Genomic DNA, 27,022 nt, shown 5'->3' with positions numbered 1-27,022 from the left:
TATAGATATAAAGCATTTTACCAATAAGATGTCTTCAATCTACATGGCACAATGTATATGGCCATGCCTCTAGTTTAGTATCCACATAGTATATTACATATTAAATATTATGTAGAACAACAACCCATCCTCACTTTGATTGTCTTGGCTAAACCATGGTAGCATGAACATGTGTTCATAAATTATTGGATTTGTTCTAGTTTAAAACATGCATCTATAACCTTTGGGATGTAAATCTTTTGAAATACAAAATGTCAAAATTAGCATACTTTTTGAAGGAGTGTGACACTTTAACCTGTTCCATTAGTTCCATTCCTGAGATTTATTTCAGGAGCTTTTTTTCCCTTCATGTGTCGTTTGAACAATACAAAAATGAATCAATCTCAGAGTAGAAAAATGAACTCCTGCTGTATCTTCAAAAACGTTGTTTTATTCCTAAAATATTTAGTTCACAACACCAGCTTTTAGAATCCTCGCTCACATATCCACTATGACAAGTAAGTGTGAGCTCAGACTCAAAACTGTCTTTTCCTGTCTCCTCCAGGAACCACGGTGATGACAATGACGGCGTTTGACGCTGACGACCCAGGCACCGATAACGCGGCGTTGCGCTACAACATCGTCAGGCAGTCGCCGGACAAGCCCTCCCCAACCATGTTCTACATCAATCCAGAACGAGGCGACATCGTCACTGTCATCTCCCACACGTTACTTGACAGAGAGGTTGGTAGACTTGGCAAACGTGAGCATATTTGTGTGTGTGGGTGTGTATGTTGTGTTGCTTTGTTCTGAGTGTGCCACTTGGAGAAGGACCATCAGAGAGACTCTCAGCTGGACAGGTTCTTGTCACAAGCCACTTGCCATTTTTGAGCTGCAGCTTCTGGGTACATCCACTCTTTCTCAACACATCACTAATGCTTTCAGGCTGAAGTTATGGCGCATTTCCACTACAGGGCCTAACTCGGCCTCGCTCGGTATGGCTCATGGTGAATACAGTCGCTGGTTTATTTATGTCTGTATAGGCCGTTGTTGTGAGTGTGGACGGTCGGAGCATATACTGCGTTAGCTTAGTCGATCTCCATTTAGAAAACACGCATTTTAAAAGGTTTTTGGCCCGCCGTCTGTCAATGCATTAATTCATGGTTTTTACTAACCGGTATCAGTATGTTGTTACTTCTGCATCATTTTGAAACGTGTATTACAATTCAATCACGGTCAAATATGTTCATTTTGTTGTAGTTGTAGCCCCCTTGCCAGCGATTCTCTCTCTAGTTTAGCATACTCAGCCCGACTCAGCCTGGTTGTAAAGAACCTCGATTTTATGGGGCCAGAAAAACTGTGAAATAGTACCCGCTAGCCGGAACTACGCCAAGTGGAAACACAACCAAAAACGCGCTTAAAGCGAGCTCCGCGCTGTAGTGGAAATGCGCCATTAGTGTGTATCTACAGTTTGTGTGTGTGTGTGTGTGGTATTCTCCACTTTATGTGTGTGTCTTTGAGAGAAAAAGCGCTGGTGCATTCCAATAAGCATCCGCAGAAGCCAGATGAGTGTCTCTCAATTTCTCCGTCTTACGGGAGCGAGACAACGAGATGATTGCTTTTTCAGCAGTGTGACGAAAGCCAGAACATCGATTGGCTTCGCTGGTGGAAGAGGAATATTAGCTGTTGTCAGACACTTAGCGCATAGTTTAATTGAGGTGATACACACTCATCCGCCGGCTCTGGTAGTGTCCAACAAGCCTGGCTGAAAACCTCCCATCCGGAACTGCTCGAACCAGGGCGTCTAACCGCCCTGACGAGCCGTTCCCCAAGCTACAGTAAACTGTTTAATAGAGGCGTAATTGATTAAAAGTACGGTGAAATTAGATGTAATCAATGCAGTGAGCACTGTCGCTGCTGGTTTTGTGTGGAGAGATTGTATGAGTCTTTTGGAGCTTATCAATTCCAGGATATTTCAAACGATAAATGAAGAGAAAATAGAAACACAAAAACAGCACTTGTCCGCCCAACTGCATCCTAAATGTATTACAATCACGAACAGTCTGGAGTTGGAATATGCAGTTAACTGCTTTTTTAAGAAGGCACAGAGCCAAATTGTCAGCCTGTTTGTGACCTCAATAAATCTCTAGAACAAGCAGATTATTCCTATCACTTTATTCTCCATAGACGATAAACTCTTGAAGTTATTAGTAAGTCCTTCAGAGTCACCAAGACCTAAGTCCAGAGTCAGTTATCTTTATAAATCAGGAGAATAAAATTGGAGGTCAAGTTTCATTATTGTACTTACTTTGTTGATTTAATAAGCACATTAGGTGGCATATGCACTGGGTTTGTCCAGGCACATTATTTGAACTACATTTTATTGGGAGCGGTCTGGACATGACTGCTAACACCTGTGCCTGTCAGATTTGCATCTGTTTTGATGCACAGATATGGAATGGTTTAACCCTTGTGTGGTGTTCATATTTTTGTTACTCAGCCAGTGTTCATGGGTCTGGTGGACCCGCTGCCTTTTTGGGCTTCAATTCAACACAATCAAACTATTTTATGTTAAAATACTCAACAGATGTTTACTTCATCCCAATTACAAGCAAAACAGCATATATGGTTAATATTTGTTAGATCACATTAATGAATTAAAGTGCTACTGGATTTTTGCCCGCTGACCGGCTGGTCCTGTGGCTCGTCATTTTTTTGTAACTAGCTGATGCTCAATCTCATCCTCTTCTTCAAAGTCACTGTCAGACTCAGAATTCTCAGAAATGTGATCCTCACATTCTGAAACCTCTTCCTCTTCCTCTACATCATCATCAAATGGTTATCTCTCTTCCAAAATCATTTGCAAGGCCCTCTGAGCAGAGAATCGTTTGGCCATCTTGATCAGCTGTGATAAGGACCCAAACTGGCGAAGCTTTATTTATTGTGTCTTGCCCCAAATGTGCAGCTGGGATAGAGTATGAAAAAAATAACATTGGTTGCCGTAAGACATAATGCGGGAATGTGAGAGCAGACAGGTGTCCATGCTTGAATGTATCAACAATGTTGCAACCTTGTGCTGGAATGGCAGGGGCAGAAACACACACACACACACACACACACACACACACACACACACACACACACACACACACACACACACACACACACACACACACACACACACACACACACACACACACACACACACACACACGCCCTGGGTCCAGGACCCAAACATTCTGTATGTAATATACATGTGTAGGGGGGGTGTACAGTGGGTGGTCATTGAAAATGTGTTCTGTTCTTCACAGAAAATGAGCCAAGGCCATTGAGTGTGAGTTTGAACAAATAATTTATCATATCATTTTTCTTTAGCTAAATAATGAAAACACCACGAACACCATACAAGGGTTAACTGTTTGACGTGTTGAAGACGTTTGTTTGAGACCAGCATTTGATGCATTGGATGAGGCTGTAAAGTGATTCTCCACTGATTTGACACAGCTGTTTACAGCTCTTCAGGCATATTAAAAGTTATCTATGCTGTTCTGGGCTCTAGAGGGAGCTGTGTAATGTCTGATTACTTGCCTACAGTGATCTGACCTAGCGCTGGTTGGGCTTGAAAGGTTTAAAAATATGAATAAATTGAGCGTGAAGTTAGTCAAAAACACGTTGACCCTTCTTTCCAATGCCCATCATAAGTCTGACAATGTTGTAGTAGTGTCAGTGCAAAAGCGCAAACATATTCTAAGTTATAGAAAACCATTAGAAGCATTTGATAGCTGAGGCTTTTCATGTTGATTTTACGTTTTTTCACTCAAGAATCACTGCTGTGACGGACCTCCCAGACTTCAGTGTTTTATTCTTATTTTTCCTCTGCTGTGCAAACTCATTTGTGTTCTACAGCAACTCACACAAATCTTCATGTCAAAATGTCCTTCTTGAAGGATTTGTATGATTTGTATCTTTCATATCAGAGCCAAGAAGTCAAATCCAATATGGCCGGTTTTTTTCTCTCGATTAAATAGGTAACAGATACAGCATGACTAATCCATGCCTGTGATTCCACCTCTCTTTGGTATTTATATGATTGGAGATGTGGCCACCTAAGAGCTGTATAATATATATTCCCCTCATCCCCGTCATTGCAATAACTTATTAGTGTTGCGGATTTTTTGGAAAATTCCTCAGGGATTTAAGCAATAGTCAATCCGCAATGCAGCAAAAAAAACAGAGAAAAAGTTGGACCTCTTCAGAAGCACAGGCAGTCAGCAGAGCCAGATGGAAGTGCAGAAGGCATACGTTTTAAACTGTCCTTCTCTAGGTCTGGAGAGATTTAAACCCAGCCACTTCAGCACATTCTCATAAATATGGCTCTGGCATGACACCCATCGATTCCATCTGCCATGCACGGTATAGTAAAAACAGCTAATCCAGCACATGTGTGACAGGGAGGTTGACACAACAATACAAAGAGGAAGCAGAGGGAGAAGACAGACAACGTGAGAGATGCCCGAACGTTGCACCTCACTTGTCCAAATTCCACAGACATTATTCAGGTCGAGCTCTTAGTGTGTTTGGACAGACACCTCACCTACCACAGGGAGGCAGAAAGCAATCCAGTGAAAATTGGAAAATCAATTCTGTCACATTTAAATCAGTAAGTAATCTCTTTGGCGTAAAATCCTGTCTTGATATGTACAATATACCACTGCTCTGTTTTTCTCCTCACTTTGGACATATCTCACCTCACTGTCTTATATTTTTCTGACACACATTGCTGTTGGATCAATGGCAGGCTGTAATTTTTAAAAGCCAATATTGCTGGTGGGATGGGGCCATTTATGTTGTCAGTCTGAAAAGACAAAGTGAATAGCTTTCACTGGATACACATGGAAATCTCTCTTAATCATCTGTCTTCCAGACAAAAACCTTCATCTCCACCTGTTTTCTTAGTACATCTGAAAATGTCTACTTATGAGCTGAAGCTGTTGCAGTGTAGCAACCACATGCACACTAACTTCACACAATATAATTTCAATTATTCAATGTTTTGTAGAAAGAGGAGTTAAAATTGATTTAGAAAATATAACAAAATATAAGAAGCATATGCTTTCTTGTATTTAACTAACCAACACGTTTGTTTATGGGTATAACAGGGAATACATTTGACTGGTGAAAGGAAGGTGTGAACACTTCTTGTAACACTTCTTGCTAACTGTATTTAGTTGCCGTTAGCATGGTTAGCCATACAGCTAGCGGTCAAATGAGATGATTCAGCTTGGGGGTTCCAAGTGTTAAAGGTCCCATGTCTTGGCCATTTCTACTGATCATAATTCCATTGTTGAGGTCTACTAGAATAGATTTACATTGTTCAATGTTCCAAACTCACATTGGTTTCTCATACAGCATCTCTGTATAGTATGTGTATTCACTCTCTGTCCTAAACGGCTTGTTGGAGCTCCTGCCCCCACCCTCCCTGTGAGCCCACTGTGCTCTGATTGGTCAGCTCGCCCACTCTGTTCTGATGAGTCCACCACCGTTACAGCGGAACATCAGTGAGTGTTACAATGGCGTTTGTTAGCAACCAGAAAATGACACCAGTAATGACAAACAGATGAGAATGCTGCGTGGGGTCTGGGTGCCGTGTTGGCGGGACGTTGCGGGGCTCGCTGCTCCGAGGCTCGAGGAGCGGACAGTGTGAGCTTGATTACTGGTGTCGTTTCCTGGTTGCTGCGTGGGGACACCGCAGAACTCAGCCTGAGCACACTCACACACACACCACACACATTCACAGCCAGGCTGTGTGAGTGTGTGTGTGCGGAAATCCGCAGAGCCGCGGCTGAGAAAAGATAAGGCTGAGTGAGTGTGTGTGTGAGGATTGGACCAATCCGCGGAGCCGTTACGTCACTATGACCGTTACGTCACTATGACCAGGAAGAAAAAAATGGCTAGTTTGAGTGGTTAGCCATACAGCTAGCAGTCCTATTAGCTCAGCCAGGAGTCAAACATGGCAACAAAAAACACCTGTACTGTATTCCCTTTCATCAAACTGGCAATAATCCCAATATCTCAGCTGGCTGTTGTATCAGTCAAACCCTAGTCTCCTCAGTCAAGTGTGCGTTCATGCACCACATCGCATTGTCACAGCAGTACAGTACATCCTTTACACAGGCTTGTGAATCAGAAAAGAAGTGAGGATAGCAGGAACGATGGAGGCAGGCAGGCAGGGAGCATGGTAAATTTCCCTCTAGTCTACAAAATAACAAGGCTCTTCTGAATGTGCTCAGGTGTACTCAGGCGATTCATTCCTTACAAGCCGTATAGTAACTCGTAACTGGCATGAATCTTCAAACTAACACGTGTACAATACATGTTCTGCAGTCGTTTCATTCATATATTGTGATTTATACTGTGCTGATTAAATAATGAATAAAAATATGCTAGAACACACACACAGAAATGTGTGATAGATGTGTTAATGTAGAGCTGAGGATGGGGTGTTCAGAGAGGTTATTACACAGACTAAATAAGACAAATGAAACAGGAGAGCTAAGGTTATTGGCTTAATGCGGAATATATTTAAATCTACTGTTATAGAGTGATCACATTTCCAAGACAGACGCAGACACAGACATCTGTCGGTGCCACACACACACACACACACACACACACACACACACACACACACACACACACACACACACACACACACACACACACACCAATCATTGTGATCTATTTCAGTCTATGGAGTGTCTGTGTGCAGGCAGGCTGTAACCAGAGAGGACAGACTGCTAATGGCAGTGTGACTTTCTGACTCTCTAATGCTCTCTGGCCAATCTGGGAGCTGTCACTGCTAAGGATAGCCAATCGATAGAGTCGTCCGACCCCTCTATCCCCTTCCATGTTCGACAAAGGTGAATTACATGGAGATAAAATGGAGTGTGTGGGGCGGGATTGTGGTGTTTATATTCAATCAGGTAAAGCCGCAACTTTCTTTTAACTTGACTAGTTTCTATGAAGAACGGTTGTCAGAACTTTTACATTTCGCTCATCTTAACAACCAATACAGTACAAATATGCTGTATATATATTTTTTTTATACCTGAAGGCAATTTCCATAATAGCGGTGCTAAACCATCAATTGTAGAAACAGATATGCCACTGCAGTCTGACAAAAGCCCCATTCTTCATTTAAATATATGCAGCCATACGTAAAAAATAATCTTTGTTGACAGGCAAGGTGGTTTCCTTTGTTGAGGCACGCACATCATCTGTCAGCGAGTGATCTTGGACATGTGTTGTGTATAACAGATTGACTATCCTGTCGTGCGCACTGTAAATGCCTTCACTGCTCGTATATGCTTAACTAGAACAAATCCAGAGTGACAGGTAGACGGATGAATGTACGTAATTATCTTTGATCAGCAGTATCATATGTAATGTTGGCTGTAAGTAAAGTGGCCCGGTGTTTGTTTAGTGTGACCTTGGCGGTGCTTTCTGACAGCGTTTGCCTGATAAGAAAGCTTATCCTCTCTAATGGCTTATTTGGCTCGGTGGCCGGAGTGGCTACACGCCTATACTCTGTGATGAATGACAACTGAAGCTCTGGCAGGTTCTGAGCTGCATTCATTTTCCTGCACTTTGATTGTTGCAACCACCCCTCCCTTTAATCGCTATTTTTTCCGCTCGTTGAGCCTGTTCATTACATTGTTTTCTCACTTATTTTCATTTTGTGTTATTTTCTTTCTTTGTCTTCCCTGCCTCATAGTCTATAGCTTTTTTGTTTCTGTCAGCCTCGCCTCCGCTTCTCTGTCAACACTTCACTCTGGACATCCAATTACTTGCAGGTCATAGCATAGTGATTCCATTCAGAGCAGCGCCATTCAGCGCCGGCCTCAAACAGCCATTCAAATTACATCCTCGGCTGCCTTCAGAGTTGCCTCTCTGCAAAATGTTGTTTTCAAACATTTCTGGGGGCACCACCTAATCTGATCCCCCAAACATAATTGAATGTCAGTCGTCACATAAAGATGCTTTCCTCTCTTCAATTAGCGTCTCGTTTCCGTGTGTCACAGCGACGAGACAAAGCAGACAGAGATATTTACTCCTCCCAGGTAGAGGCCGTAGAGAGTTATTATATTATGCCATTTATATGCAAATAATACAGCACGGGGAACACATTGATAAGATTTCATTACAGCAGATCTGATGTGCACTTCAGTTTATAAACTCCCTTTCATTCCCCTATTATGATCGGGAGATTGGAATAGTGCAACTAGATGAGCCTGGTGGAGAGAGATGCAGCCGAGTTTGGTCGGAGGAAGAAGGCCCAGAAGATTTGGAGTGGATAAGAGGAAGAGGTGCATTAGAGTTTGTGAGGCGGCTCAAAGGAAGGACATGAATCAGAGAGAGACTGAAGTGTACGTGGTATATCTTCCAAGAGATGCAGCCTCCAGTCTTGAGCTTAATGGCGACTGGGGAAGGTTCACGGAGGCAGAGAAAGAAACGTTTTTTTCCAAACTGGATAGTGATTTTATTCAAAGCAGCAGCAAAGAATGCAAGTCCCTCTGTATTCACCGCCCAGCGAGGTATTTTTTCAACCATATCTGTAGCCTTCAGAGTTGTGTGGTAGTAATTTAAAGATACAGAAGGGTATATCTATGAGAACACCTACTGTATATACATGAATTACGTGAAAAGTAGTGTGAAAAATATTCATGGGTCTTTTTACACAACAAAAATAGGCAAAGAGTTTTCCTATACCCTGTTGCATCTGTTTGCTGATGCTGTGAAGGGAGGACGGAGGCAGTTGTCACTCGCCAAATGGAGAGTTTTGCTGATGATTAACACAATGATCTTTGGAGATTGATTTGTGTTTCTGTTTTAATTTAGCTAGTGCATGAAGTGTGTGTGTGTGTGTGTGTGTGTGTGTGTGTGTGTGTGTGTGTGTGTGTGTGTGTGTGTGTGTGTGTGTGTGTGTGTGTGTGTGTGTGTGTGTGTGTGTGTGTGTGTGTGTGTGTGTGTGGCTGTGGCTGTGTTGATGGTCTCCAGTGCCCTCAATATCTGAAATATTTCTCACTGCTAAAATTAATTCAGTTGGGGACTGTATTAACAATGGAAATGATCCAGAAGACTTCAGTTCAGAAGTTCAGAATAATTAATTACGAAAATAAACTTTGATTTGAAAATAATTTTATTGTGAGACATAAACACATTACTCAGAGATGATGACAAAAAACAAAATGACGGATTAATGTAGATTACCGGTATACTGCAGGTTTACATACACATTTTGGTTTAAGTATTATTATAACATAGTTTGTCACTTTCCAGACATGTTTGAAGAGTCCTAAGCTTCTAAAATGTGTTTTCAACCTTTTCAAAAAAAATATACTTATTCAAAAATTATTTAAACGTAATCTACTGCTTCTCCCTCATAGACAAATGTATCTAAGGCTTGCGCACCACCCATATATGTTCAACACTTAAGCTGCTTAAAAGAGTCGTTCTTAAGAACAGCCCTTTAACTAACACCCTCTCTAGTTGCTGTTCAGACACAGTGACAATGCATTTACTACATAAGATAAACAAGCCAAGGTTAAAACGTGGTTAAGGTGCATGAATCCACAACTATATTTTTCTTTCTTTTTAAGTCACTCCATAAGTGTAAATGACCTGTAAAGGAGTTACATTTACACACATTGTAATGCAGAAATAATACAAACCCAATAAGAATAAAATAACATTTCCTCACCAATACTTTTGAAGATGACGCTGAAAAGAAAAGTTCAGAAAAGAAAGTGAAACACTTCAGTACATTACCAAGAGATCCCATTATAAAGAGTGTTGCCGTGGCGTGTCCTTATGTGATGGCCAGTAGCCAGAGTCCTGGCAGCTGGAATCGATACAGTGTGGTTGGTGTGAACCCTACTCACCTCACGCTCTCTTGTTCTTCCCTGAAATGAACAAGGTGGAAACCGTTCACAGGCATTGATGAAATACGGCTCCTCTGCTTCCCCCCCTCCATCTCGATCCGTCCTCCTCCTCCCTCCCACCCTTCCTCTTCTATCATGCCTCTGTCCAGTTGCATTAGTGAGGAAATGAGATTCCCGTAATTAATTAGATCTCTGAGTGCTAAAGATGAAGATTACATCCCAATGAAGGTTAGAGGTGTCAATCACAGTTTTTTTTTTCAAAGATGCACATTCCTCAAGATAAATTGAGCCCCATGGGCTTTGTGGGTAAGAGTGTGTGTTGTTAATCTTATTTCTCCCTCCCGTTGCTTTAATTGAGTCTCACTGACAGTAGTCAATGTGAGCCTGGGACCTGAGAGAACAACAAGGAGGAAGATTGTATTCACAGGAACAGCAGATGAGATGCTCGCTTACAGAAATAGAGTGAGAGAAAATGAGGGATAAAGGTACAAATAATGCGATAATTAATACACCAAGAGGAAGGAATGATAAAGAGGAAGAAGGTACGACAAATTGATTAATAGGAGTGGATAGAAATAAGAAGTGTGAGTCAATCAGAAACCATCAGACCATTGCGATGTAACGCCAAATCCAGCCAGTTGCGTTCCTGCTTGCTCCTACTTACTTACGTCTTAGAAAAAATCTATCGACAAACAAACAGAAATATAAACAAATGGCAAAGTACTCAAAACTGCCGCTGTGGTAGTTTGTTCTAGAGCAGTGCTTCTCAAAGTGTGGTCCGCGGACCACTGGTGGTCCGTGAGCGCCCCCTAGTGGTCCGTGAGTATATTGGTAAAATTTCACATTTGAAATACATTTATTTATTTAAGTTTTCCGCACTCTCGCGGAAATATCTCCGCAATGGAGTGAGCTTAAGTTTCACCTTCGATTGCATGATATAGCCGAGCGCAACACCTTCATCACACATGTTGCCACTTGTTTGTACCATTTTCAGGCGATTTGTAATCTGTTCTAGAAAAACGATGTGTTTTGGGATATTTGTGGAGTTAGGTGGTCCGCGAGTGTTTTTTTATTGGTTAAGTGGTCCTTGGTATAAAAAAGTTTGAGAAACATTGTTCTAGAGTAAGTCTCTCCAGTAGCATATCCTGGGGCGACTGTGGCTGTGAGGGAGTGCGATCATCTCCAACCAGTAGGATGTCGGTTCGATCCCAGCCTATGCAGTCAACATGTCGATGTATCCTTGGGCAAGATACTTAACCCTGAGTTGCTCCAGGTGGCATGGCCAACTGTGAGTGAACTTGTGTTATTGTTAGATCCCTAGAGCAAGTGGCACTGCTCTGTATGAATGGGTTGTGAGGGGTCGTTCAGAGTGGATGAAGCGCTATATCAGTACAGTCAATTTCCCATTTATTTTGACAGGAAACTCACAAACTGAAAATACTACCAGTGTCTCGTACATAGTTATAATTGGAGTATGTTTTTCACATCATAATTAGTTAACAAATGTCTTAATTACACAGTTTAATTGTTAACAAGTTGATAATCCTTCAAATAAAGTAATTATAATTAATGCTAAATGGCCTCCAAGTGAAGGAGTTCAAGTATCTCGGGGTCTTGTTCTCGAGTGAGGGAACAATGGAGCGTGAGATGGGCCGGAGAATCGGAGCAGCGGGAGCAGTACTGCAGTCGCTTTACCGCACCGTTGTGACGAAAAGAGAGCTGAGCCAGAAAGCAAAGCTCTCAGTCCTTTTCGTTCCTACCCTCACCTATGGTCATGAAGGATGGGTCATGACCGAAAGAACGAGATCGCGGATACAAGCGGCCGAGATGGGTTTTCTCCGCAGGGTGGCTGGCGTCTCCCTTAGGGATAAGGTGAGAAGTTCAGTCATCCGGGAGGGACTCGGAGTTGAACCGCTCCTCCTTCGCGTCGAAAGGACCCAGTTGAGGTGGTTCGGGCACCTAGTAAGGATGCCACCTGGGCGCCTCCCTAGGGAGGTGTTCCAGGCACGTCCAGCTGGGAAGAGACCAAGGGGTAGACCTATGACCAGGTGGAGGGACTATATCTCTTCGCTGGCCTGGGAGCGCCTTGGGATCCCCCAGACAGAGCTGGTTGATGTGGCCAGGGAAAAGAAAGTTTGGGGCTCTCTGCTGGAACTGCTACCCCCGCGACCCGACCACGGATAAGCGGGAGAAGATGGATGGATGGATGGATGGATGGATGGATGGCTAAATGGCTTTGAGTCAAAAGTCTAAATATATTTTTTTTTATTTCCTGTCTCTATGACAGTTGGTTAATCCGAAAAACAATCATATATTTTAAATTGCATTTAGTTTTTTACATTCTTACTTTTGTAAAAATACATTTTTGAGGTTAAAATTATGTTTTGTTTTTTTTAGCAAATAAAACGACAGATAAGTAATCTGGAATGAGTTCTGCTGTGTACATTCAGTACCAGCCTGCCTGGCCTCCCAGAGTGCTGTAATGACTATTCAAACATCCATTATTTATGGCAATGTGGCACAGGGGTAGAAAGTACTGCAGCAACACAATCTGTTCAAAGTCAAAAACTTAAGAAGCTGGCAGATGATGGGAAAGTTCTGTCTGTGAGGTGAATTGCCCCTCATCAAGCTGTGATTAAAGAATTAGGCCTGAGACGACAAAATAAAAACTTTTAGGTGCTGAGCTCGAGAATATGCAGACTGTAACATAATCTCCTTAAAGGAACAGTCCATCAATGTTAATGATTTTTCAATTTTGTAGGAAGTAAGATGCCTGGGGGAATCATATATGTATTTTGTGATTCTACCAGAAAATGTCTTAAGTCATAAATAAACCTGGTGATGTCATCAGGGATCATTTGGGTTGGGCTTGAAGACTATAACGTTATTACAGGTTTGCATTTAAACTAGGAATATAGAGATTGAAAATATGGGGAGTTACTAAGCAGGTAGGGCCTGACAAAAAGATTGGTGGCATTCGGAGACATTTATTAATCTTGGAGCTAGGGGCTAATGTGGACCATTCATCTTTAAATTGTTTTATTGATGTGTTTTACTAAATTGCTATATTTCCTACATTATATTTCAGGTTTGTTGCTTTGGTTCTGCTAATAATATGGTTGGCTAATACAACAAGGCCATGTTTTCCACTTTACGCTGGTTAAATGTTCTAAAAAATGTATTTATACCAAAATGGTCTTTTGCAGTCACAGTAAGTCTGGTATGAATGTTGTTTAAAAACTATATTTTTTTGTACTTTTATAGTAAAATATAAACAATAAAGATTAGATTATTATAGTCCAACATACACATCAACATTATGGATAACAATACTACATTATGTGTATAGAAATAATCCTTAGTTCATATTATTTCCCACAAATCATCTATTTAAAAAGACACAAGTGATCTATAACAAACAACTCTGGAATTGCAACAGATGCATATTGAATATCGGCTCATTCAAATTACTTTGCACACAGAAAAAAAACCTGAGACCTTTTTAAAATTCAGGAGTAATCTTCGAAAATGAACAGTTCTGACTTTTCCGGTGTCCTTAGGAGGTATGTGGAAAGGGCAGCGGAGAGAAAGAGGGAGAGAAGGCCAGGGGGGGGCGAGACCTGAAGGAGAGCGACAAGCAGAGTGAGGCGTACAGGTGGACCGCGAAATAATTAGGGTGAGACAACTCCTCGCTGCTCGGAGGGAAGGTGTCTATGCTAAGTGGAAGTGAGGCTTCATGGTGTCAGGAGGTCCTGGTGACGCTTCACTGTCATTAGGCTTAGAGAGAGCTTCAAAACTCTTACCCACTCTGGATCCTTCCCTCTCTCTATCTGTCTGTTCTCCCCTCGCTCTGTCTCTTTCTCCACGAGCCTTCCCTCTGCTGTCTGCCCTCACTTATTCTCTTTCATCCCCTTATTTTTTCTCGTCCTCATTGACCTGAGGATAAAATGTATTTGTCAACAGCTCTTACTCTCCAGTGAACCTCCCCCCTACATTAGCCCTTCAGGCGAGAATTAATTTCACCTCGTCGTCATGAGAAAGTGCATTGATTGGAAAAGTTTGCCGTTGTGTGCTGAGTACTTTTGTATTGTTTCCTCTACCATGCCACTGTGTCTTTGCTGATGACATTCTGCTTGGTTCATTGCCCCTGCTAAAGCAAACACAGTGCTATGGTAGTGCGGTTCTTTTTTAGGTGGCCAGTTTTACGGTTAATAGATCCCTTTGAATATCCATCTGCACCGCCTCCTTCCATAGAGACATACAGTATTGTATAATGCTTGGATTAGTGTTAATAGTTTTATTCTGCTGTTAAAGAAGAAATGACAAGAGGAAGTTGGCATTGACACAAATTGCCGCATGTGCACGGAGGTCATTCAGTCATTTTCCTAGTGAAGCCCCGCAGTGGGAGTCTGTCAATTGGCTTGTATTTGTGTTAAGTCCATTGCCGACTGCCTGTCAAAGCGGGAGTTAAACGTTCTGTCCTGCCACTTTCTGTTTAGTCTAGTTTAATCTATTTGTAGCCAGTCTGAGGCGGATTGAATGCACACAAACCAACATCATCTTTTTCACTGTTTGCGCTCTCTATTGCACTATTCTCCCTGGAAATAAATACAAAGAATTCTTTGTTTTATTTTTCTGTCTTAGATCTAGGTCTACTTGAGATGTTTTGAGCAGAATCCCACAGGATGCTGCAGATGAGTTGGAAAAAAGACCACAATAACAATAAATAAATAAATAGCAAAAGATCAATTTGGACTGTCAGCTACCATTTTCTTTATTATCGATAATCTGTGAAAATATCCCTGAACTGACCCAATTGTAATGTCATGTTTTGAACATGAAGCTATAAGAGAACTGCCTTATTTCAATCCATCTATGTTCATTGTATGTTGTAAAATAATGTACTATAATTTTAGAAAAACGTCCAAGACTTTGGAACTATCTTGTGGAGAGTTGCATAATAACATTGATAGCAGGCTCATGTCCGTACAGCAGACAGTTACCTCATATTGGCATAAAGAATGGGAACAGTGTAAACTAGCATAGCGCTGTCTAAAAGTAACCACCTATCATTATCTCTTACTGTAAGCTCACTAACCACCATGCCGTTTCTCATTGCTTCAGTATGTTCAAAAATAACATCCATTTGTTAGCCTGCAGGAGTAACCCAGACTCTTTGCTGGTTTCTTGGCATCCGTCCGAAAAAATGGTTTGACACACAACCCCAAGTGAAACTGGGAATTTTGTTTTTACCCTTTCAGAGATTAACTAAACATGATACAATGTGTTAATTAGTAAATGGCTCCTAGGCAGATTATGTTATCTGTGGACAGAACCAGACTAGCTGCTTTCCCTTTTTTTCCAGTGTTATTGCTAAGCTTGCCAGTTGCTGAGTTTGGTTTCAGATTGACTTTGCAGATATGAGAGTGGGATTAATCTTCTCATCCAACTCTTTAAAAGCAAATAAACATATCTCAAAAATTGTCCAACTGTTCTTTAAATGACTTACGATAGTACTTCTTTATTTCAAGTTTGCCGGGCACTGGTGGTGCATTATAAGCTTTATTCACAATGAGCTCACAAAATGGGCATTCTGAATACTGTTAATATATTGGCATGTGTTCAAAGAGCATGTGAGGCCTAGGGGCAGAGAGCAGGAGAGACCTCCCCCCCTTTCTGGAAGCTGGAGATATAGTATCCCGTGGTTTCGGCAAGCTTGTGGTCCTACACAGCTTTCACCACAAAAACTACCTCTGAAGTTTGTTCAGTGGAATAGAGTCAATATTTGACTTTCTTTTTCTGAGTACAAACCTGGGGATGGGGGTTGGTATGAAAGCCATTGCCCAGCTGTTATGGAGCAGCTCTGGGTTCTGGCAGTGACCCGCATGGATGAATGTTTGCCTGATAAGTCCTCTGGCCTCTGGGCCGCAAAGATAAGAGCAGCACCCTGATAGAGTAAAAAAAAAAAGTCACTCACAAACTCACTATGAACAGATGTATGGTCTACTAAGACACACACACACACACACACACACACACACACACACACACACACACACACACACACACACACACACACACACACACACACACACACACACACACACACACACACACACACACGAGATGATGTGCGTGTTTTAATCACTTCTACACTCAATACACTCACACAATAGTGATTGAAGGAACAGAAGTCCTTCAAATCTCGGATGCGACAAGAGCCTGTGCGATGCTGATGGGGCTAATATACATACTTAACCTAAACTACCTAAAACAGATGTTAAAAACGTTGAAGCAGGTTAATGCATTTATTTTAATTGTTGTATTTACTTTTATTTCATGTTTGAGAAAATTTGCTATAAAAAGGTCATTTTAAAATAAACTGTTAAAAAGTGGAACTTAAATGTGTATATTATTTTTGACTCAAAGAAATGAGTTTCTAATACTCAAACAAATGAAGGTAACAATTTGCATGGACATTTTTGAGTAGTGTGGACTTATAAATAAATAAATTACAATAGCTTAAATTAAACAAAATGCAACTTAATATCACTCCATGTTTACAATTAAAATTAAGTTGGTTCAACTTAATTAAGATTTTAAAAGTGAAAGCAATTATGTTTGTAGTACTGAACTAATTGAGTTAATCAGATTATAAATGGGTACTCGGATTAACTTAATATTCGATCAAATTGGAAATACTGAAAAAGATCAACGCAAATTGTTACCTCAATTTATTTAAGTAGAGCCGGTGTATTTTTTTTTAGAGTGTATAAACTCCGGTAGCCATTTTTTTGGACACTGAGATTGTGGTAGAAATGAACACTGTGTCATTACTCACCATGGCACTTAAATGTAAAAAGAAAAAAGATGCAAGTGAAAAAATGAAATTAATGAATATAGCTCAATGTAATTAATAATTAAGGGTTGGTAACATTAGAAAGTGACACAGCAAAGTTATTTTTGTTAAATATATAGAATATTTGGGCCTGTAGGACAAGCTAATGAGCTTGTGACCTTACTGCTACCACAAGTTGTCCTAACAGGCTCTTTGCTCTTTCTGTATCGTTTACTCCTCCCTGGTATTTCTTCTGGGTATTAAAGAGATCGTTGATCTCAATGGGATTTTTCACCTGGTTAAATAAAGGCTAAATTTTTTTTTTAAAAAACATCATTTGTGCTAATAATGCCTTTTGTTTTTAATTGAGAGAAAAGGCTTGCTCAATGTTGCTAACCTGATAGCTTGGTGCGTGTTGTGTTCTAAAGCAGAAATTCATTAACTAAGCCACCTGTTTGCACGTCTGGTCTTGAACAGGATAATATGTTCACTCTGGCTCTACCCTCATACATCGTCAGCCAAGAAGGCTCGCTATTGGTCAAAAGCACAAATAGGTTCACAAAAGTTAAAGATGACATTATATTTTACTGTCACTATGTGGGAGACTATCAGTAGAGCTTCATCATTATTATTAATGGATGTTTATAGCTCTACAACGAAAAACTGAAACTCATATATATCTTGTGCACAAAGTTGACATCTCCATCACTTACCTTGAAACAATACATATATTATGTATACCATACGAACCTGTAGGAAATCAGGAAGTACTTGCACACACTGATTGAACATATATACTATATGCCATGGTCAAAACAGGAGCTTAAAGTAAAAGACGTTTAATTTATTTATGAACAACCAGCTATAAACAGCCTACAACAATGTGATGTAGCATAACCAAACTAACTGATTGAATTGTCAAAATAAAAAGTTAGGTATTATGCAGTGCATCCCCTTTTTCCCTAATGTTAAGAAAATAAATGATGCATTAATCACTCCATTTCTGTAATAAGCATCCACCTGGAGAATGACTATAGTTTGTTTACACTATTTATCTCTGAATCGCATGTCTCTATGAAACTAGGCCACAGGTACAATGTACCTACATGCCTGGTAAATCAGTGTGGCTGTGAAACATCTTCACATTCACATTCATCCCCATCAATGGTGTAGACCTATAGTGTGGAAAGAGTGACAATTACCAGAAATAGAGTGTTTATTAAAAACAGGTGATACTATGTATTATATTTTAAAGGAAAGTACTATTAGAGTAGTGTTAAGGATTATAAAGTGAGTGCGCCTGTCTCACACAGTGAAAACATGAAGTATTAATTTCTCCTTCAATAATTTATTATGACAACGCTATCCATCAAACGGTTGTTGCTTGTTGGTCTGTGTAATCCTTGGTGTGCTGAAGATTTGTTTGTGACAAAAACAGATCTTTCTTAGCCACTGATGCTAAAACTGACGGAAGAAAATGTAGCTTGAAGAACTGTACATCTCTCAAAAGTATCAGCTATGTGACAATTAAACTAGCAGGGTTTTGCTCTGGCACACAGGCAGTCCTGTCTTTCCTTCTGTGCCTGTCTGTTTTACTAAAGTATAGGAGGAGAGGCTTGAGGGGAGTGTGTCTTTGACGATCAAACAGTGCAGTTTAATTTTGGTGTCAAGGATTATGGAGATTTGAACAGATCCTATTCAAAAGCTTACATACTCTTTGTGGATCATGCGTTGCAATTTAACTTTGATGTAAATCCCTCAAAGAGAAAAATAAACTTACGACATTTTTCATTTGAACTATATTATACATATGTAGCTGCCATGTGAGTCATTGTTAGCAAATATTTAGCTGTCAGAACAGTATTTACTAAGCTGATCTAACTGTGGAGGCAGTCAACTCCTGCCTGAAGGAGTTAGGTACGTGCCCCACTCCCAAAGTAACACTGAGTCATAACTCTTAAGCTGCAGTTCTCCTACCAAGTTCCTGGAGGAAATATATACAGAAAGATAAGACTCCCAGTTCCTTGGGAAATACTGTTAAAAAAATCAATTAATTGCCATTGTCATATTTTGTAATACATTTAACAAATTACAAAAGTATCACATAGAGTTTTGGATATCAGCGGTGAGATGGGATATGGCGAAGATAGGAGAAACATGTAATAATTGTTTGGTAAAAGTCTGTACCCATTATAAAAGTTACTAATAACATCTAATACAATCAAGTTGAGTCACTGTGTCATCGATCCTCATACAAGTGAGACTTTGCCAAACAATTTGGCTACTGTCTTAGACTCTTAATGGTCAAATTAAGCCTGCAGCAGGAAGGGATGTTGGCTCCAATCGCACTAATTAAGAAACAGACAAGCCTCATTGTGTGCAATGAACCAGAACTCATTAGAAAGCTCTTATTTCCTATTTCCTCTGCACCGTTGGGGAAAGGTGGGGGGGGGGGGGGGGGGGGGGTTAGGGGGGTGTTATTGATCATTAAGATATAGCTACGTCACCAAAGTTAAGTGGAGGTTGGAAATGCAGGATGCCAATTGTGTATTCCACTAAAGTCAGACAGGTGAAAAGAGGTTGCATGAAATAACTGACTCAAGAGAAAACAATGTGTTGTTTATATGGATTTTGGAACTGGCCTCGAAGGCAATTTTACTGCAGGACCTCAATTTGTCTGGATTAGCATGGAAACAAATGTGTTTACAGGCTCTACTAAAGCATAATTTTCTCTTTGGTGGAAACAATTGTTGTATATCCAAGATTGTGAATATATGGTATTCTGTTTCATACTATAAAACAGTTTCACCATGCACCAAGAACTTTCTAAATGTAAGTATTCATCCCTCTGTGCCTGTGCCACTGACTGCACATAATGCTGTGCGAAATCATTTAACATATTTTTCATTTGCTTTTGACATTCGCACTACAGCCACAGGCAGAGAAGGAAGGGACTAAGGGATATTCAGACTCACACACTAAACATCATATGCAACGTCCTGCCATTTGAAGCTTTACTTTTCTTTTATTGTCTGATTTCCATAGTTGCAGTCTATTTGATTGAAGTATTTTGATAATTAATGCAATTGCATCATGACTGCAAATGCTTGATGATGTAATCCTTACAATTTAGACAATGAAGCAACAAAAGAGATGAGCTTCTCATACTTATTTTGAACAATGGACTGAGAGTGAAACTGTAAGTGACAAGCCTGCTGTCGAGGAAACAACTCACTGCATACAGTAAATCAGATATGTCACAAGGTAGGAAGTACCAAGCACCTAACTTTAACATTTCCTGTTACAAGAGATATCAACATGTATTGGCCAATTGAAAAAGAGCAGTACTGTTAAAACCTTTATAAAACTATAAGAACAAAAGCTTAGTGGAATACTTAATATACTGTTGCCAAGGTTTGTCCTATTTACTTGAGCAGTAATCAACATTTCCCTAGCATAAGAACCTTAAAAGATTATAAAGCATGTCCTAGTATTAGCAAACTCTCAAGTTTTGCCAGGAGACGGTGTTATGGCTTTTCAGAAATATAGATTTCGGTTGCAAAACGCATAACTATATTGATTAATAGTCTTAATTGTTTTTCTTTGGCAAGTGACAACGGTTGAAGCTGGATAATGCCCTTTGAGGTGTCCGTTATCAGGAATTAATGGAGGACGGGGAGGCAATAACCATTATCCCTTATATAATGTACATTACTTTACCTTTTCTAACCGACACACTTTTTGCAGTACCTCATGCTTCCTTATACTTTATCCTAATCACAAACTCCACTTACAGGGTTAAAGTCCTGAGGCTGTTGCTATTTTAGGGCAGTGCAATTCTGAATATTGATGAGTCAGGTTGCCAGTGGTTTGTGAGAATCAATCCAGTTGAAGAATGGGAGTGTCGGAGCTGCTGTTGCCAAGTCGTTGTGCTGCTTCTCAGTGGGAGGACGTGAGGAGCTTCCCTAAATATCTATCTGCCTGCATCTGTATTCCCCGCCTGGCACCCAGCAGATGCTGATGGACCCTCAGAGACGGGAAGATTTGCATTTTGGTGAATCCAAACAGGTGCATGTGAAATAAAGCATGGCAGGTCAACAGCTATTTGTAGACAGCGTTGTGCTCAGAGGGACAACGATCAAGGAAATGGACTGGCAACTTGGGCCTTGTACATGAAATTACAGCTTTGAGTGTTTTCAACATGGCTAGAATCGGGGGAAAAAAATATTGCCACCATTACAGTGATTACTGTCATTGTTTGTGCGCATGTGTGTCTTTCTTGACTACTCTTGAGGCTATAAGCAGAGTCCTTTGGATTTTGAGGATTGACACCTCATTTTAACCGTTAGAGCCAATAGAAGGGAATAGGGAAGTTCCTAAAATCCATCTAAACATTACCCATTGGTGAATGAGTGATGCGTAGCCAGAATGCCCCGGAACCGGAAGCTGTCATACACTCTAGTAGCTATCGTAGCAGCTAATATGAAATCTCCGTTATTGACATAAAAATGGAATGATGGATTATCAGTAATCATTTCAAAGTGACACAGACACATTGGATTAACCTATGGATTAACCTTCAGCAGCGTTTTTATCGTTTTAATGCCATTGAACACAACTTTTGATCAGAAAACAACAAAGGTAAGACGTTTTTAGCCGATTTGGCTCCGTAAAGCTAATTTTCTTTGTTGTTGTTTGTTGTCGTTTCGCCGCGAGTTCTGATCGCTCAGTGATGATAATTATATGTCTGGAATCTGTGGAATCTCAGCTTGCTAATCGGCTAATTCATTACCCTTATGTTTTGTCTTGCTAAAAATGGTTAATATTGTCTGATAGCTGAGTTTCTTCCCGTTAAGTGGATATGACACATTCATAGTTTATTAAATGTGAAGAAGCCCTCAGACGCTGTTTCTTGCAAGATGTTGCGTCCTGGTCCCATACAGCTGGGCCAGCAAAGTCTCAGTGCAAACACAAGCATACCAATTAAGCCTCATTTATATCCCTTCTCCGAAGATTTTGAACCGCTAATCTACTCATCATTGTTTTTTTTATCAGAAAGCTTAAAGGTGGGGTAGGTAAGTTTGAGAAACCGGCTCGAGATACACTTTTTGTTATATTCCATGGAATGCTCTTAACATCCCGATAGCAATGAATATCTTAAGTGCTTTGACAAAAATTCCATAAAAAAATTTCATCTGTGGAAGCCGTAGTACTGTAAAAAGCACGACCAATCGGCTAAAATAACTGGATGGCCTACCTGCCTGTCAGCCTTCCATCTGTGCACAAACTTATCTCGTGCCCTCATTGGTCATGTGCGCGTTCGTGTGTGTTGGAGGAGGGGCTCTGTAAGGAAGTGGCAGATTTTTTCCGGCTGTGTATTTTCAAATTCTTGCGCACTCGAGCCGGTTTCTCCAAAATTACCTACCCCACCTTTAATGACTGCTAAGCAAGATATCCTTCTATTGGCAAATTCTCCCTAGAATTAAAAATCTTTGTAAAGAATAACTACAGTCTAATTTATTTTCTTTCTTCGGGCAAATATTAATGAACAGGATTTAACTTGCTCTCTGTCTGCTTTTTCTCCAGTTTTGTATGAATTAGTTTAATAACTACCACACCTATTCCAATTAAATTATCGTATCTTAAGGATGTCTCAATTCACATGCTTCAGTTGTATGAACGGTGACATCTTTGCAGAGAACAGAGCGTCACTTTCATTCATGAGCTATTTCAATTTGATTCTCACATTATGTAAAGCTGCATTATATGGTGGCCGTCCCTTACAAAAGCGATACAATGTCCCACAAATATTTCCATTAGTAGGATCTCAGTGCACTTTAAAAAAAAAACATGTCATTTTAAAAACACAAATGTCACAAATGAAATTCAAATAAAGAAACATCTTCAGCAACTTGACAACACATGTGCAGCATTCAGAAAACATTCAATAATGTGCAGTGTTTACTAAAAGAGCTGCATAAATGAAACGCAACACACAAGGGAATCACTTTTTAATGTCCTCGTTTTCGTTCGTTCGCTTTAAGCTTCTTGCAGCATTTTGTATTTGCTTGTATTTGTTTATGCAGCAATGTTTTGTAAACTCTGCGCATGTATCGTGAAGTTGGTGAATATTTCTAAATGCTGTCCATGCGTTGTCAAGTTTGTGATGATTTCTCTTCATTTGCATGTGTTTTGACACATTTGCGTTTTGCATAATTTCTGAAGCTGCAGCATGTTTTTCCTAATGGAAGAGTTTTGGGCCGTTGTAGCGTGGTTGCACCTGTCGGCCACCGTAGAATCAGCATGTCAAGTACAGGATTATGAGTATCACATACAAACTTTCACATGCCTGCCATTTTGAAGGCGTGAACAATCTGCTGTGGACATTTTCTAACATGGAAGTACTAAGAACTAAACTGAGATAATGACAGTTTATATCTGTAATGCATTCATTAGGATGACTTCCTATATTTCCAGTGACTTGTGCCATGAATTTGCATGTGTTTATGTGAGGAAATAGAGCGGAATGAGATGCCTGCATTAGTATGCATGAGCCTCATTAAATATGCACTCATCAACTCTACTTTTTATTTGGATTCCCTTTGCAGTAGTGCAAATCACTGGTAATCAACTGTGGTGACATTTCCCAGCAATTATAAGCAAGCTGTCCTCTGTTCAGCAGGAGCTGGGGACGGATCACTCCGTTTTCTCCCCCCAAGTGCGGCTGTGACAAAATATCACTCCCAAGAGAGATGAAGACATTTCATATGAGAAAAGACAGGACAAATGATGTTTTCACTGTGGAGTGGATTATTATTTCTACGAGGAATTTGTAAGGAAAGGGTCGGCATGTCACTGCTAATTCATGTTAAATGTCCTCCCAGAAACCCTGACATTCTAACTAAAAAGGAAGAAGGGTTCAGAAAAGGGAATTGATTTAGTGATTTAAAGGGAAAAGAGGTGCATTTATTTAAAGGGTTAGAGAACAGGTCAATCAAGTTACCAGTGTCATTATTTACCAGAGAAATTAAAGTTATATTAATGTCTATATGAAAATCTTCCTATTACACAGACATGCCCAACAAACACTTCGCTGAATTTAGTTTAATATATCGTGAAACTAATGGACAAATATTTTTGACAAAATCCATTACGCATTATTGTACCAAGACGTTTTCGGTATTAATACGGAAGGCAGCGTTATATTATGCAAGTTTGTCAGTCCACAAAATATTTTACACCCTTTGGCAGCCGAACTGTTTGCACCATCCGGCTGCAATTAGTGGCATGAAAGAGTTTGTGAAGTAGTATGTGAATGCAACATGGATGCAAGTACCTAGTTGCAGCTATTTCAAGTGATCGCATGTACAGTATATACTGCCTTTTTACCGCATGTTTACCTTTTTTTTGTTTATTTATACACTCTTTTATGGTGCCATACTCTTTTCATTTTCCCATTTAAAACCTCTTCCTCTGGGAGATGGAGGAACAGACTTCAGTCAAAAGACAAACTTTAGCTCTCAGTATGTGGTCCTGCTACTGAATTCCTCCTTTCCCTAATGAAGGAGCGCTTCAGTAGTGAGGAGAAGACAAATAAACAAATAGCGTGCTCCCCAGATGCTTAGCACATTAAAAGCTGCTCTCTTTGGTCCTGAAAGTATGATATAATTGGCTTTCTTTCTGAGCCGCTGGGAGTAAAGGTCCTCCATGGATGGCAGCTCCGTCCTGGTGATGTGCTGTGCAGTTTTCACCACCCTCTGTAAAGCCTTACGATTGAGGTCGGTGCAGCTGCCGTACCAGACCGTGATGTAGCCAGTCAGGATACTCTCTATGGTGCATCTGTAGAAGTTGCAGAGTATCCTGGAGTCCATGTTGAACCTCCTCAACCTGCGGAGGAAGAAGAGCCGCTCTCGAGCTGTTTTGGTGATGGTGGTAGTGTGAAGAGTCCATGTCAGGTCCTCAGTGATGTGGACACCGAGGAACTTGAAGCTGCTGACTCTCTCCACCGTAGTCCCATTGATGGCGATGGGGGCGTGTCCCTCACTCTGCTGCTTCCTGTAATCCACAATCAGCTCCTTGATTTTGCTGACGTTGAGATGGAGGTTGTTATCCTGGCACCAAGATGTCAGGTTTTCGACCTCCTCTCTGTACGCCATCTCGTCGCCGTCGGTGATCTGGCCGATGACAGTCGTGTCGTCAGCAAACTTCACGATGGTGTTGGAGATGTGTGTGGCCACGCAGTCGTGTGTGAACAGGGAGTAGAGGAGAGGGCTGAGCACGCAGCCTTGAGGGGCTCCGGTGTTGAGGATCAGGATGGAGGATGTGATGTTTCCCACCCGCACTGCCTGGGGTCTGCCCGTCAGGAAGTTCAGGATCCAGTCACAGAGGGCAAGCCCGAGGTCTCTGAGCTTGATGACCAGCTTGGAGGGCACAATGGTATTGAAAGCTGAACTGTAGTCGATGAACAGCATTCTCACATATGTGTTCCTCTGGTCCAGGTGTGAGAGGGCAGTGTGGATGGTGAGGGCTTTGGCGTCGTCTGTGGACCTGTTTGCTCTGTAGGCAAACTGCAGGGGGTCCAGAGAGTCAGGGAGGGAGGAGGTGATTAATGTTTTGTTGATACATTAAAACATATGTCAATCTCTCAAAGTTTCACATATATAAGACCTTGATAAAGTTGGTAACACATTACTAGTCATCTCAAATGTGTTGTTTATAATTGGCAAGACTTATTCAGGATGTTGTATACAATTACTAATAAGTATGCTTTTATTTGCACAAATACATTATTTTTCAAATAGTCCAGATTTATGAAGTGACAGGATTATTAAATGTTTCAGCAGCATTTCCATTTAAGTTAAGCCGTTTCTTACTGCACACAGACCTGGTTATAAACCTGGTTAAACAGTTGTCTTTAACCACTTAGTGTGGAAGGTGTGCCTTAAACTGCTGTTCCTTCAACGGCGGTTTATATAGATTGCTGCTTCATTGAAACTCTGCCAGTCTTCAGTCATCTTCCAATGTTACTTCCTGTTGGGTTTTCTTCCACAGAAAGTTAGCAAACACTTCAAGACTTCCAAAATGAGCACAGACTGCTGCAGTTCCAGATTTGTTTACAAAATAATTTAAATCTGTAAGAAGCATGTAGCATGCCCTGAGTATTCCAGCTAGCTTCCGTGCTGAGGGGGCAGCACCCCCATCTGCGAGGCTCCACTAGCATATTTTTAAATCATTAGGACCATCTCTAAAGCCAATACATTGCCAATAATTGTTGTCCCGTTGATTTTGAATACAAAGTAGAGGTTTTGATTGGCTGCCAATAGCAATAAAGAAAGCTTCATGTAAAAAATAAAACTGTCAAGCTGAGCTGAGTTTTCACTTTAAGTTAATGTGGATTAATACATGTTTGTGTGTATCTGTTCTGATCTGTGGATAAGTGATGCAAAATCCACAGTAAATGATTTAACCCTCATGCATAACACTTCAGGCTTTTCAATTTTAACATTTCAATCATGTTGGCTTTCTTAATGCATAAAGAATACATTACCACCATTGAAATCCATTACAATTTATTTTTAATCCAAAAGACATCATACTGTTAAATCGTGCATTATATCCTATTTCAGGGTTAAAAGTGAAAATGATGGTTATATTAAGTACCGTAAAATGATGAAAGAAGCAGGCATTTTTTACACAAATATTTTCACTTATTTTGTTACAGTAGGTAGAGGTTTCCTCTTCCTGTTTGCCAGGACTTTGTCTGTTGCTGTGTTGGGGTTTGTCCCTTGTTTCTCGCTGGTAGTCAAATACACACAGTGTTCCAGCAAAGCCTGCACACTCCAGTGAGCCCCTCTCCGGAGCGTAATCCCACCTTGTTACTTGGCGGTGAAGAAGGAAGAACATCCAAACATTTCAAGACTTTGAGCATCCATCTGTTGTCATTCCCCGTTGTGTACTACAGTGAAATCCACATCAGTAGCTGCCACTTGATGTGGAATTGATGCATGCTACCACTGATGTGTCTTCCTGTTTCTGGTCCTCTGTCCCAATGGCTCCGCAGAACATACTGTAGGCACACTTAACTGGGTTTGTTTGGGAACGGTAATTGGACTTGGATTAAGAAAAGGCAACCGACTGACATTAACTGTGGGGTTGTGTCTGTGTGTGTGTGGGTGTATGTGTACAGGTGTGTGTCGGTCTGTGTAAATGTCTAGTTCATACAGACTGTTAATAGGTTTGCCTAAAGTAAATATTTGTATTAGTT

General features: G+C 40.6%; 1 protein-coding gene across 1 annotated transcript in view; it reads left to right on the top strand.

The window, feature by feature from the left end:
• Positions 1–27,022, top strand: part of cdh13 (cadherin 13, H-cadherin (heart)) — a 361,634-nt gene that overhangs the window by 232,390 nt on the left and 102,222 nt on the right. The window contains exon 8 of the mRNA XM_034141757.1: positions 545–723. Coding sequence (XP_033997648.1) covers positions 545–723 — 179 coding nt within the window. The remainder of the gene's footprint in view (positions 1–544; positions 724–27,022) is intronic.

The sequence above is a fragment of the Trematomus bernacchii genome, unplaced genomic scaffold (assembly GCF_902827165.1).
Source record: "Trematomus bernacchii unplaced genomic scaffold, fTreBer1.1, whole genome shotgun sequence".
NCBI classification, from domain to species: Eukaryota; Metazoa; Chordata; class Actinopteri; order Perciformes; family Nototheniidae; genus Trematomus; species Trematomus bernacchii.
Note: the sequence above shows the minus strand (reverse complement) of the source record. Positions and strands in the feature narration are given on the sequence as shown.